At 42.7% G+C, this 13,594-nt stretch overlaps 2 protein-coding genes across 2 annotated transcripts in view; both read left to right on the forward strand.

Annotated features, from left to right (window-relative positions):
- LOC6558915 overlaps nucleotides 1-13,341 on the forward strand; it is a 58,308-nt gene extending 44,967 nt beyond the window's left edge. The window contains 6 exon segments of the mRNA XM_032741163.1: nucleotides 9,111-9,252; nucleotides 9,764-10,286; nucleotides 10,354-10,511; nucleotides 10,595-12,637; nucleotides 12,694-12,941; nucleotides 13,005-13,341. Coding sequence (XP_032597054.1) covers nucleotides 9,111-9,252; nucleotides 9,764-10,286; nucleotides 10,354-10,511; nucleotides 10,595-12,637; nucleotides 12,694-12,941; nucleotides 13,005-13,244 — 3,354 coding nt within the window. The 3' untranslated portion in view covers nucleotides 13,245-13,341.
- Nucleotides 3,674-6,733, forward strand: LOC6558380. The gene is made up of 2 exons (XM_001983143.2): nucleotides 3,674-4,990; nucleotides 5,142-6,733. Exon 2 carries the CDS (start codon nucleotides 5,299-5,301, stop codon nucleotides 6,268-6,270), a length of 972 nt encoding a protein of 323 aa, XP_001983179.1. The 5' UTR covers nucleotides 3,674-4,990; nucleotides 5,142-5,298; the 3' UTR covers nucleotides 6,271-6,733.
- Nucleotides 13,342-13,594: the final 253 nt, after the last annotated feature.

The raw sequence follows: 13,594 nt of genomic DNA on the forward strand, positions 1-13,594 counted from the left end.
TCACCTTTGTTTCATCCTTCGTCTCGTTCCTGCATACGCACTGAGCACTGAGCTCGCACGCACACGTGTCCACCACGATGGAACACCCAATTTACTAGTGGCAATTCGCACCATTTCCCGTTTCCAGTTTTCCATTCCAAGTGCGATTTCAATTGCTGCAATTGCATGAAAATAGTTTCCTTATTGTCGATCGGAATTGTTTTGTAATGACTCGCAACGGTTTCTCTTTCCATTTTATTCACAATATTTATTTCTGTTATGTTTTAAAGATCATTAAACATATTACCCTCAAATAAGAAATGCGTTGCGCAATAAGGGTTAATGTAATGCTACTTTGGAATGCCCATCGCAATTGGTTACAAATACAACAATGAACACCTGACGCTAGATGGCGTTGCCAGCTAACTACCTAAAAGTATGCAAAGTTTTTTTTGCCTTAAGTATTTTATTAAAGTCAATAGTTTTTTAAATTAAACTGTAATTTGTAAGTTGTAATTGAAGTGAAGAAACTGTGGCTCACATCTAGATTTATATTAACTTATAATTTCTGCAGTAATCGCTATATATTACTGTAGCCCTTTTCCCCTCCAAAAGAAGCCTACAGAGACACAATTTTTGTTGCCATTTTGGCTTTTGACTTTCGTCCATGTCCAAAATATCAATTAGCTTCGTTTACTTTTATGGTCAGGTGACATTTTAGAAAATAAATTGAACTTCAAATCAAAAGCTGACCAAGTTCAGTGTACTTTTTCTTTCTATCTTTCGCCTCTCCCTTTCTCTGTGTGCGTTGTGTATTGTTAGCCTTATTTAGGAGGGGTCTTTAAATATGCGGGCATTCAGAAGAGTACATCATCATCATCATCCCCCATCAGTCAACTTAATGTACAAGTAATCACATTTAATTACACTAGCCACGCCCTCTTGGGGCATCATCATCAGCAGTTGTTTACTTATATGGATGAAATTTTTGTAGGAAATCATGTCAAACAGATCTAACGATCTGTTGGGCAAATGAGTTTCGAATTGTATTTATTTTTTTGTTATTCATGCTCTTTGACGTTTGTTTGATGAGCTACCAACGATTTTGTATATAAACTTGGCCTAAACTCTCAAGCACTTGACGCCTGCGCCTCAAAAATCAAACAGCCTCAGCTCAGAAAGTGGCGCAAGGTCAAAAAGAAAATATTATTGCCTACAGGTTTTTTTTTTGTTTAATAATAATGTGGCTGAATTCAGATCATAAGCCAAGTCATATATATAAATATTTATATCATATATATATATCTATCTAAGTTTTGCTCTACTATTATTTTGGCCGCTCTTGTAGTTGCCATATTTTCCTGTGATTAAATTTAAATAACAGCTAAAATTCTCTTTAAACAGATTAATTATCTCTATTTTTACATAAAAGTGGGGCATCATTTCACTTTTGCAATCATTTAAAGAACATGTTCATTTAATAATTGAGCATAAATTGTCTTTGACAACGATCCGAAAACTGAATTTTTTTTGGGCTTGGATCTATTGGCGTAGTTGCTGTTGTGACACGCTAAGGGCACATCATCAGCAACGTCATCATCATTATAATCATAATTTCAAGAAATCAAAATAATCTTGCGCAATTCATCAAGTTACGCTCGCCGGGCAAATGATTAAGAATAGAAAAACGCACATTAAACTCGTAATCTTCTTTCGAGAGCAAGACTCTTGAATTGTTATTGTAGAGAGAGAGAGAGAGAGAGGAACTGCCTCTGCAACTGGCTGCGTTCATAATTTTCTTGCCTTACTTGCCTCGGAGTCAGGCAACAACATATATAAATAAATGAAGCAGCAGCCACAACAGCAATTACCAAATGAAAAAGGATGAAAATAAAGTCGACTTGCTGTTTTTGGGTGGGTCTGGACTAAAGTTGCCGCTCCGCTGTTGAAGCTGTTTCTACAGTCAAAAAATGTATTTTATTAGCAGTGTAAAATGTTTGAATGTGAAATGTTAAAATACATTGATTTTTTTCTGAGTGTGTCTAATTTTCGATGAACTAATATGTAATGAATTTTAGTTTCTGAGTGTATATTTCACTTTGATCTCGTTACTACTATTGCTGCTGGCTCCATCTGTTGCTCTGTGGCTGCATTTCTGCATTTGATCTGTGGCTTGTGATCTTGAACGTGTTCATCTGCCGGGCAGCTACTTCCCCACCCCAACTCACCCTCCCCTCTCCTTCTTCCAAATCACTTTGGCCTCGACTTTGCCTTGCTCGCGGGCTATTGTAAATTGTTTTGTGAATTTGATATACTTGCAGCTTTTCTGCTTGCATCCCTCTCTTCCACTCCTCCACCCCCTCGCTCTATCCCTCTCTCTCTCTCTCTCCCACTAGTCTGTTGTGCAGTTATTATGCCTTCGCGTATTGGTCACTTTGCTCTTGCAATGATTATGTTGTTGTTTATTTTTTCTTCTTATTTTTTCTGCTTCTGCTCTGCTTGCTGTACTTGTTCATTAGTCCATGCTGCACTGCCGAGAAGAAGAAGAATCACAATTGACAGCAGCCAGTTGTTGTTGCTGTTGTTGGTCTTTATGAAAACATCTTCTAAATAGCGATGTGTGGTGAACTTTTTGTATGTATATGTGTACATACACCACACACTTCCTCATCACCCTCTCTCTCTGTCTCTCTCATTCGCTCCACTTGTCACTTTTATCTGTAGCTGTTACAACCTGCAAATATTCCGACGGCTGCTGTGACAACTGTTTGTTGCTTATTGCTCATTGCTGATTATCTGTGTTTGTGTGTGTGTTTGTATTGGTTTTGTGTGATTCATTCTTATTATACCGTGTACCCATTAGAAATGTGTGTGAAAAGGGTACAATGGCTTCTGCAAATGTATGTAACAGAAGGAAGCAAAATTATATATATTCTTGATAACGTATATACATTATTGATCAACTGGACAAAGTTCATCAAAATCGGTTAAGAAACGGCCAAGTTGTGGTCCAAAATGTATTCTCACATTGATCTCATTTCTATGAGCAGGCGAAAAAAGTTAGAATATACGATATACAGCTGGCTGCAGGGTATATCGTAGTTGAGCTGACTCGACTACAGCATTCTAATTATTTTTTGTTTTTTTTTTGCACATATGTCAAAGAGATAAGGTGGTTTTAGTTTATTTCTCTTTTCCGTTAGTTTTTCTTGTATTTTCGGCCATTGCATCATCGCTGATGAATTGCATTATTTTTTTATTTTATTATTTTACCTTAAATGTGCTGGCTGCCAGTATACCCAAAGAAAAAGTGAATCATCGTTCATCATTAAATGCTCATCCTCATTTTCAGCATTTGTCCAAAAATATAATGCAACAATCCTTTTTGCAACTTGATTTGCAAGGTTCTCGCTGCCCTTGCCGTTTACCCGCTCTCCTCTTCGTCATCTGTGTTTCCATCTCCCTCTTTCTCATTTTGTGCACGATGGTCTCTCGCATTGCACTCGCTATAATTTGAAACGCCTGTTTTTTGTTGCCATCCACCACCACACGCATCAGCAACAACAACAGCTAAACTTGCTCATCGCCATGGCTGCTCTCTCTCTCTCTCTTTGCTCTCTTCCAGCGCCGGCTTTGATAGTCTCCAATTGGAATTTATGTCTTTCTGATCTGCCCGGTATCGTCGTCGCAGTTCAAGTCGCGACTCCAAGTCGAGCGCTTCGCAATTCGCTTAATATTTTTTTGCTTTCTGTTTTTCGCTTATATTTCGTTATTGTTATTGTTATGCATCAGTTTTTGCTGCCAATTCAATTTGATAAGCGGCAAATAGCAATTGACGTGCGTGTCTGTGTGTGTGCCTGAGTATATATATGCTTCCACCTCTAGTCTGCCGCTCTCTCCTTCGATCACTCAATTCGCTCCGATTGCATAAAAAAAGTAAAGCGAATTAATTTCCTGATTGCAGAAGTCAAGTTGCATAAATTGTCAAATGCGGCGCAGCAGGAAACGAATTACAAAAATAAACTATAAAATAAGATTAATCATTTGCACATATTTTCTGGCGTTTCTATTTGCATTTGCATTTGCGACAATTTTTTGAACATTTTTAAGATACAAAAATGTATTTCAAGGCTGGCTGTTACACTCACACACACACACAGTCACCTTTTCAGAGAACTTTCTCGTGTGGCGAATTCAAATTCAAATGACTGCAATCTGTTTGCGACTAATGCAAATCCAAAACCCACTTATGATACATTTTAAAAATAAATACAAAAATTCGTATATGCAAAATGTTCTCTATTCAACGGAAAAAGTATACAAAAAGATAATGCAAATTATGGAGAGATTTACAATATCTGCATTGTTGTTTTTGTTGTGCGTGCAATAAATGCAATCTTATTGGCATTCTAATTGGACATACCCAGTGTACACCCAGCTTAATCTGTCTCAACTGCATTGGCGGCTTATCCAGCGCACAAGCGAATTGGACTTTAACGAAGACTACAACAACTACAAAGGGCGATAAGTGCGCAAGTGTAGCCGACTGAACTTAACGTACGAGCGCATATCATAAAGGGAGATAATCGAGAGCGCCAAGGGAACAAAGAGAGAGTGCGTGAGAGAGCGCGAGAGAGAGAGAGAGCGGACATTGTGAGCGGGCGCAGCTTGATAAACATTTTAGTTCGACTGTTCGTTCAGTTAAGTTTAAGACGAGCAACCGACAAGAACATGATCAACGATCCGCGAGATCGCTGGCTGCGTTGTCAACGAAAATAAAAGCGAACAATTAAAAATTATAAAATAACTAAATAGGCAGCCTTGTGCGGATATCAGATGACACTCAAAGATAAAAATAATTTTGCCAACAATTGGAATATGTTTCGCTTGATGCATAAATAGCAGTACTTAACGAAATGTGTGTTTGTGTGGGTGCGAAAGAGAGAGGACTTGCATATATTGGAATATGTTTCATTATGCATAAATAACAGCTGATTACATTTAACAAAAGGTGTGTGGGTGTGTGAGCGAAAGAGAAATGACATATTCCGTCATCTGAAAATATTGCAAAATCTAGATAGAAAATGGTTGATCGATCTTTGTAATATTTTCATGTTGCGCAAAAGACATTTATATTTAATTTCCCCCCTCCCCCCGTGCAGTTGAGTGTTGAAAGAGTCGCTTATCAAACACTAAAAAAAAACGATAGCCGCAGTAAAAAAGGAAGAAAGATAAGCAAACAATTTTTGCCGAGCAAAAAACATAAAATCGAAAGAAAAAATTGTGATAAAAATAATAACAACAACAAGAACAGCAGTTATGACAGATTACGAGTTGTATTTGGAAGCAGCGTGGCAATGGCTGAGCTACTTGCCACATGTGCTGATCATCTACGTGCTGCTCACACTGCTGCCCAAATCCCTGAGGCGCATCAAGCGATTTGCGGATGCCGACTTTGAGGCAAATCGTTTGCGATTTCATCGTTGCTACGGACCCGATCTCTGTTGCCACGCCCATAAGGAGGAGCTGGATAAGGAGGCGCCTCTCAAGCAGAAGCAACGCAAACCCGTCACAAGAGTTTACCCCAAGCGACAACAGCCAGAGGCAAATTCAGCTCCGTGCCACAACTCCACAACACCAATAAAAATCAGCAGCAGCAGCAATGTGACGAAAATTGCGCGCATGTTTGAGGCAGGGGGAAATGCGGGTGGCAAGCGGCAAGTGAGTCGTGTGGCGCCTGAGCTACGCATGTTTGGTGGCGCCTCCAACGACGGCTCCACTGAGTCAACGCCTTGTGCGTCGCGCAAGAGCAGCATTGCCACACAGCTGACGGCGCAGTTGCAGCACATTGAGCACGCCATGCAACTGTGGCAAGAACTTGAAGAGGAGCAGCAGCAACAACAGCAGCAGCAATCCAAGCTCAACGATTGGAAACCTGTGCCGACCATAAGGCAACCTTGCAACGGCGGCACATCGGCCACGCCCTCGACAGCTTCGCCCCTCTGCAGCTCGCCGGAGCTCACCTCCCCCGTGCAGCTGCGGCAGCCACCCGCTTTGTGCCTCAATTCGAGCATCGAGGATATTTTCCAGGCCATCGCACGTAGCGCCGAGGAGCCCGGGGATATCAACTGGCGCCATTTGGCGCCTGTCACCTGCATCGATGATATACTCTCGGAGCGGAGATTCTCGCGTCCCTTGTCCGCCTATTCCATCACGGATTTGCTCAAGGAGGAGCAGGAGACGCTCTGCCTGAATGAGACGAAATTGCAACTGCCACTTGCTACAAGTTGAGAGTGGATATTCCTTAGTCAGCTAATCAGTTGTTCAGTTGGTCAGTTAGTCAGTTTGACATATTTCTCAGCCTAGCTTTCAACTTGCCACCGTTTTGCAGAGTGACTCAAGTTGCCACAAGTTGTAAATACTTGCTTGCAACATGCCACGCCCCTACTTATATCTGATCTGCACCCCTTCTGATTCTGCCTATCATCTGTCACTTGCGTTTTGTTTGTTTAATTGACTTGAAAACTTAAACAAATTGAAATAGCGCCTAAAAGTGTTGCCAGCTTTATTTAAACTATTTTTTTGTGTCTACAAAAAATATAAACACATATTTAAAGGCCAGGATGCCTTGCTTCGAACCTAGTCCCTCATTTCTCAACCGAATGTAAAATGATGTTTTTTATTTTTGTACTTATACTTTAAATAGCCGGAAGGCAAATGATTTAAAATAATAACAAACATTATTAAAAACCAACCAAATCTATTTATATACTAAACACATAACACATTTAAATGCACAAAAGTTGGATTACAAGCAATCTGCTTTTATATAAAGAATTTGTAGTATTACTTTCCCTCATAAACAACAAACTGCGAACAATAAGTATTCTATTTATATATAATAAATTTGTAAATTGTAAAAACAACAACAAAATAGTTGAATTTATTGTGTCAGCTGCTGCCGCAAAGTGCAAAAAGCGTGAATAAAATGTATATTTCAGGTGCTTTCTCTAATTGCAGCTGTTCTATCAATTTGTATGAACAAATTTCGTTTTAAATACTGCAAAACATATTCTCTGAGAATGTGATACCCTATTAAAATCGCACAGCTGGCTTGTTTAGTTTATGAAATCATTTCAAAATTGAGGGAAATTCATTTATCAGGAAGAGTATTCGATAGTCGGCCAGCCGAAATGAGTTTTAATTTCCTTGTATTTTTTTTTCTCTCATTTTTTATTTAGCCGTATTTGTGCATATATAGGAAAGTCTGTCTGCTAAGAGATTGACTTTAGCTTAAGTTCCTGTTGTTTTGTTCATTAATTTTAAATTGACGCACTAGCTGAGGCGACAGGCGATTATATAACTGAAATGTGTACAAATCATTTACCAACAAATTTGTTTAGGCATTCTATGAGCAGTTGGGGAAAAGTGGCCGATTCAAGCAGGTTTTTGGGAGAGCAGAACACAAAACAGATGAATCATTTGATTTGTATGTTTGTTGGGTGCGAATACTAATGAACTCTGATCAGCTACAACTACAATGCGACAAGAGCTGGTAATTTAACAATTAAGTCTAACAATCAATGGAACTCATTTACATTCAGTTTCATAATCGATGACAACAAATTCTAGTTTTGGAAAATACCGAATTGAGATTTTATTGCTATTGTAAACCCACGCAGAGTTTAGCTTGAACAATTTGTACAGGTTGCCGAAGATTGCCAAAAAGTTTAAACAAATTTGGAAAGCAGTTAAAACAAAAAAATAAATAAAAATCGATATTCATAATATTAAATGTTAATTTATTAGTTATTTATTTTTTATTTTGTTGTTATGTCATACTTCAACAAGCGTATTAAGCTTTGGCAAACCAAAGTTAGCCGTCCTCTTTTGTTTTGATTTTTTACGCGTTTGAATGCGGTTTATCAAATTGAACACTGATGACGATGATTCATTGTTGGCTGCGTTAAGCATTGGGGCGAGCAGTTGCAGGGGCAGTGGGCAGCTGCTCCACGGAGTGAGTTTTGCTCATGACACACGCTGCCAATTCCAGGAGAACTCGAATGTGTTGCTATCGCCGCATTAAAAAAAATAAAACAGAAAAAAGAGAAAGAGAAAGAGAGTCGAATGTTTTGATTGCTCATTTGAGTGCGAAACGGGAACAGCTCGCAACTCGCAACTCGCACCTGACGAATGAGTTTGTTTGTTGAATCAATAATTGAGAAGCTTTGCAACTGGGCTACAAATAAACTGATAAACTATAGCTTATTAGTTACCATAACAAATACTTGCTGTCTTCTGATGAACCTGTTTAGTGTTCACAACTGCTCTGTAAACAATTGATAAATAATGTGCACTCTGAATCCCTCAATGATAGCATATATTTACACATCAATTGCGGGTTAGGCCTCAAAACTAAACTGAATGTAAGCAATGGGTTGTTTCTCTCTCTCTCTCTCTCTCTCTCTCTCTCTCTCTCTCTCTCTCTCTCTGTATATATATAAATGCCTATTATCTTATCTCAAAAGGCACGTTATTCTACCACATTGGCTCTCTTTAAATAAAAGTTTGTTTCACAATCTAAGTACTTAGTTAACAGTTCCGAGTCGTACTGGAAACAACGCCAGGGATTCATTCGCGCATCGATTTGGGACTTACTCTCTGCTAGAGACGACCCCTCCCTCTCCAGTTAGCCCCGAGTTGGATTTGTTTGGTCTTTGGCCAACAGCTGTTAGCCAAGTGCGCAGTTGGCTTTAAAGTGTTTGTCTCTGTCAACATGCAAAAAGTGAAATTGGTAAAGGGCTCGTAGCTACTAATGTGAATTTGTTGACAAACCCTTGGCTAATTTGAGAGGGGAATAACCCAGTCCATAAGCCAGGCCTTAACATTCATCAGCAGAAATGCTAATAACAAACCAAATATGGCTTGATTGATAACCATATTTGTAGTCGGTGTATTAATTTACAATTTTGGTTTTATTTTCTGCCAAAACATTTGACGACCACTTGTCGCCCACTCGCTATTTGTCGCCCACTCGCTATTTCCGCTATTTGAATGATTCCCAATTTGTTATCTCTCTGTCTCTCTCTCTCTCTCTCTCTATCGCCCTCACTCTCTATTAACCCACACAGGAATCGCTTTCTCTGGCGCACTCGATCTCCGATAAACCGTTGCCGCCGTCGCTCCTAATCGTGGCCAGCATCGAGGGCGGCAGAGTCTCGGAACGCCTGGGCAAGCTTAAGTCCAACTCGGAGAACTGGAAGCAGCGCATAGGTATGTACTTACAGTTGCGGTCAAAATAACAGTAGTGCTGCTTCTCAAAGCATTTAATAAAAATATGACTGCTTTTATGGTGATAAAATTGACACATCTTCAAAATCTTCAATTTGAAACAAAATCTCAATTCGGTAAAAACAAAAAATTGTTCGGATTTTCATCTGGGAATGTTTTAAAATACAATTATTTTCCAAATACTAAACGTACTCAAATATAACCACCAATTATATCTAGTTTTCAGAAATATTCTTTAGACGCAGGGACAGCTGAGAAATCTTCACTATTCTTCGACTATTATTATAATGATAAACTAAAAATATATACATACATATAAATTATATATACATTATAATAAATTAGATCCAAATTTTCATCATTTTTGAATATATATATGTAAAGTATTATTTTTTTTTTAATTTTCCCAATCATATGTGCGCATTTCTATTATGTTGATCGCATCTGTATATCATTTTCATAGAACATCTATTCAACAAATAAATCATTGCAGAGCAAACGGATGCCAAGAAGTTCACAGTCGCTGGCCGACTGCAGAAGAAGGCTCAATCGCCAGTGGAGCTCCAGTTCGAGCGTCTGCCGAACGATGCGCCCAAGAAGTGCCCCATGCTGGAGGTTCGCAGCGCCAATCAGCCGCAGCTGGGTCTGGCGAAGAGCCCTTCCATGATGGTAACGAACTCCAACTTGAACTTTTCGAAATCTGCCCCAATGCGCAGCCTGAGCGTCAAGGCTGAGGAGAATGTGCCGCTGAGTCGGAGCAATAGCAACAGTTCCGAATCCGATGGGGAACGCAACTCGCCCCACAATGCCAAGCAGCACAAGGAGTTGGCCAATGCGAAGAGTCAACATGCAGCTGCCGCTTCAAGTATGGGCGCGAGGATTCAAGTGCCACGCGTAGATGATGAGGAGACGTTCAACAAATTCTTTGCCGCCGGAAAAGCGACAAAGGTGGCAGTCAAGGAGGAGGACTTCCAGCTGGAGATAAGCGCCTTCGATGACATAAAGCCTACGGAACGGTAAGTCAGGCAGTCGTCAGTTGTCGGAGTAAATCGCAATTTATTTTTTTTTTTTACATTTTTCTAGGCTAGTCAGCAAGCGGCACATTCAGGGCCCCAAGGGACGGCGAGCCGCACGCAATCCCCTCAAGACTTTGGCAGCACGCAGCGACATTTGCTGCGAGTACACGGAACTCAAGACGGGCATTGCCGAGCGCGAGCTGCGGCGCCTCAAGCTGGAGTCGTGTGAGTCTCTCAGCACCCAGCACCACTCTGGAATCTTCCCGCTTAGTGGCAACCAATTAACTTTTCTCTTTTTGCCTCCACAGTTGGACAACGTAGCAACTTGGCTGCGGAGGCCATTGCAGGCCTGGCCTCCATCGAAGATTTCAAGTCTGTGGCACTGAAATCGTCATCGCTGCCGTTACAGCAAATGTGGCTGCCACACAAGTCGCTGATGCTGCTGCATGTCAAGGGACGCACTCATGTCCAGACGCGTCTAGTGGCGCCCGTGCGGGCCTCCCTCAATCGTGGTGACTGCTTCATCTTGATTACTGGAGCGCAGCTGTTCCGTTACATTGGCTCGTTTGCGAATGTTATCGAGATATCGCGCAGCAAGAAGATCTGTGCGGCCATCGTTGAGAACAAGGATCTGGGCTGCACAGCCACGCAGGAGCTAATCCTCACCGATGGAAAGTACGTCAACGATCGCCAGTGGCGTATTTTCTGGTCACTGCTTGGCGAACCAGCGGAGGAGGAGCACCAGCAGCAGCAGCCGGAGATCGCGGACAGCGGCCATGCGGACGAGGACGATGTGTTCGAGAGCAGCCTAATTGAGACGAACAAGATCTATGAGTTCCAGGATGATGCACTGCTGCCGCTGGACAAGCACTGGGGTTGCATACCCAAGGTGGAAATGCTGGACACCCGTAAGGTACTCGTCTTTGACTTTGGCAGCGAGCTGTACGTGTGGAACGGCAAGAATGCGTCGTCGGATGACAAGCGGGCGGCTTTGCGCCTGGCCCAGGAGCACTTTGAAACCACTGATGCCGCCGACTATGCTCAGTGCTATCTGAATCCGTTGAACTATGCGGCAATTGTGGGAAGGCGTGAGAACACCAAGTACGCCAAGCGTAGCTCTCAACGGCCCGAGTGGTGTGTACTGGGCAAGATTACGCAGAACATGGAGACGGTGCTGTTCAAGGAGAAGTTCAGCGATTGGCCCGAACTGGAGCGTGAGGATCTGGAAAAGGACTACTTGGCAAATGGGGTGCATGTGGTGCGTGCCCTTAACGGCGCCGCTCTGCAGAAGGGCGAACCCTACCAAGAGCCCAATCTGGTGCTGGAGCAGGCCAATTTGGGGCGTGGCAATTTCTACTATGACAACGACACGATGCGCCACTTTGACATCATCAGCAAGTCGACGGACAAGTGGCAGATCCACGAGTTTAACTTCGATGCGGCAGAGACACGTGAAACTTACGGCCATTTCTACTCCGAGGAGAGCTACATTGTGCGCTGGATCTACCAGATCTCTGTCACAGTGCGCGAACTGAGTGGCAAGGTCTCCAATCGGAGTACTGCCGGACGCGATCGTTGCGTCTACTTCACGTGGCAGGGCGAGGATTCGAGTGCGAATGAGAAAGGCGCCGCCGCCTTGCTCACCGTAGAACTGGACAAGGAAAAGGGCGCCCAGATTCGTGTTTCACAAGGGGAGGAGGGCACGGCATTTGTGCGACTCTTTGGGCAGATGTGGAAGCATCGTGGTCGTAAGGAGCAATGTCTTGCCCGACGAGCCGAGTGGCGTCTCTACCAGCTGCAAGGCAATATGGCCGAGGAAACACTGCTCCAGGAGGTCGCCTGTGAGGCACGTCAGCTGCGTTCCCGTAACTCGATGCTTCTTGTTCACGGCGTCGAGGGTCGTGTTCTCGTGTGGCATGGTTGCAAGACTGCCCCGCACACGCGGGCCGTCGCCTTGTCCGCTGCCCAGAAACTGACGGAGCAGCTGCCGGCGGACTTGTTTCACCAGCAGTGCACTAGTGCCACACTCGAGGAGGTGGAGGAGTGCGCAGAAAGTGATGTTTGCAAAGCGGCTCTCAGCCTCGCTGACGACTCGGAGCGCAACTATGGCAGTCTACTGGAATCCAGCAAGACCTTTGATTACACACTGCGCATGTTCAACTTGTCAAGCACACAGGGCGTCTTCAAGGCGCACGAACTGATGGATCCGTTGCGCTGCCAGGATCTGCAGAGTCCTTATCCGTTTGCACAAGCACAGCTGTACAGTGCTCGCCAGCCGACCATCTTTCTGCTGGACGATGGCGACGTACTGTGGATCTGGATGGGCTGGTGGCCCTTGGAGGATGTCAAGAGTAAGTTTGCCACAGCTAAGCCAGTTTCAATTTAATATTCAGTTATCAAACCATAGTTAATACCGAGGATCGAAGCAGCCCCACCAATGACAACCGTTCGGGTGTCAACCGTTGGATCTCAGAGCGACGTGCCGCTCTAGAAACAGCAGTCGACTATTGGCGTGCCAAGTACGGCGACAACGACACTGTCGCTTTCCATGGCACGCAGGGATACGTTGTCTGGGCGGGTCTCGAACCCTTAGCTTTCAAAGCGCTCTTCCCCGTGTGGTCCGATCGCGAGGATGTTCGTGAAATCAACCTCAAGGTAATTTGATTTCCCCATTCCCATGCTTGCTTGAAATCTAAGTGTTTTTCTTGTCCTTCGCAGGATGGCCGCACAGATGACAGCGTGTCCATCAGCGAAATGCTTGCCCAAATGACCCAAACCGAATATCCCCTGGAGGTGCTCCAGGCACGTCCCCTGCCCGAAGGCGTTGAACCCACTCGCTTGGAGCTCTACTTGAATATCGATGACTTTGAGCAGGCCCTCGGTGTGACTCGTTCCAAGTTTGAGCAGCTGCCAGTGTGGAAGCAGACAAAGCTGAAAAAGGAGCGCGGTCTTTTCTAGACAAATCTCTCTTAAAATGTGACCATATAGACTTTAACACAATCACAAATTACTAATTTTTGTAACCAAATATTTTATTATACTGTGAAAAAACGTACATGCTTATTATATGTTTTCTACGGTCCACAAGTGCGCATATCTTTATATACTCTATACACACTCATCGTATATAACCACACACACATATATATTTATATATAAAGATATCTTTTTACACATATATAGCAGTTTGAAATGTATGCAGATTATCGCTTGAGGTGCACTGAGCTATGAGAAAACATCAAATTCAATTACCTGTACATATTAAGTTGTTCAACATTATGATTTAAACAAATTAACATTTAATTGCT

The sequence above is a fragment of the Drosophila grimshawi genome, unplaced genomic scaffold (genome assembly GCF_018153295.1).
Source record: "Drosophila grimshawi isolate 15287-2541.00 unplaced genomic scaffold, ASM1815329v1 contig_44, whole genome shotgun sequence".
Lineage (NCBI taxonomy): Eukaryota > Metazoa > Arthropoda > Insecta > Diptera > Drosophilidae > Drosophila > Drosophila grimshawi.

Excerpts from the sequence above, each read along its gene's own strand:
- LOC6558380 (XM_001983143.2), top strand. The coding sequence starts at position 5,299 with ATGACAGATTACGAGTTGTATTTGGAAGCAGCGTGGCAATGGCTGAGC.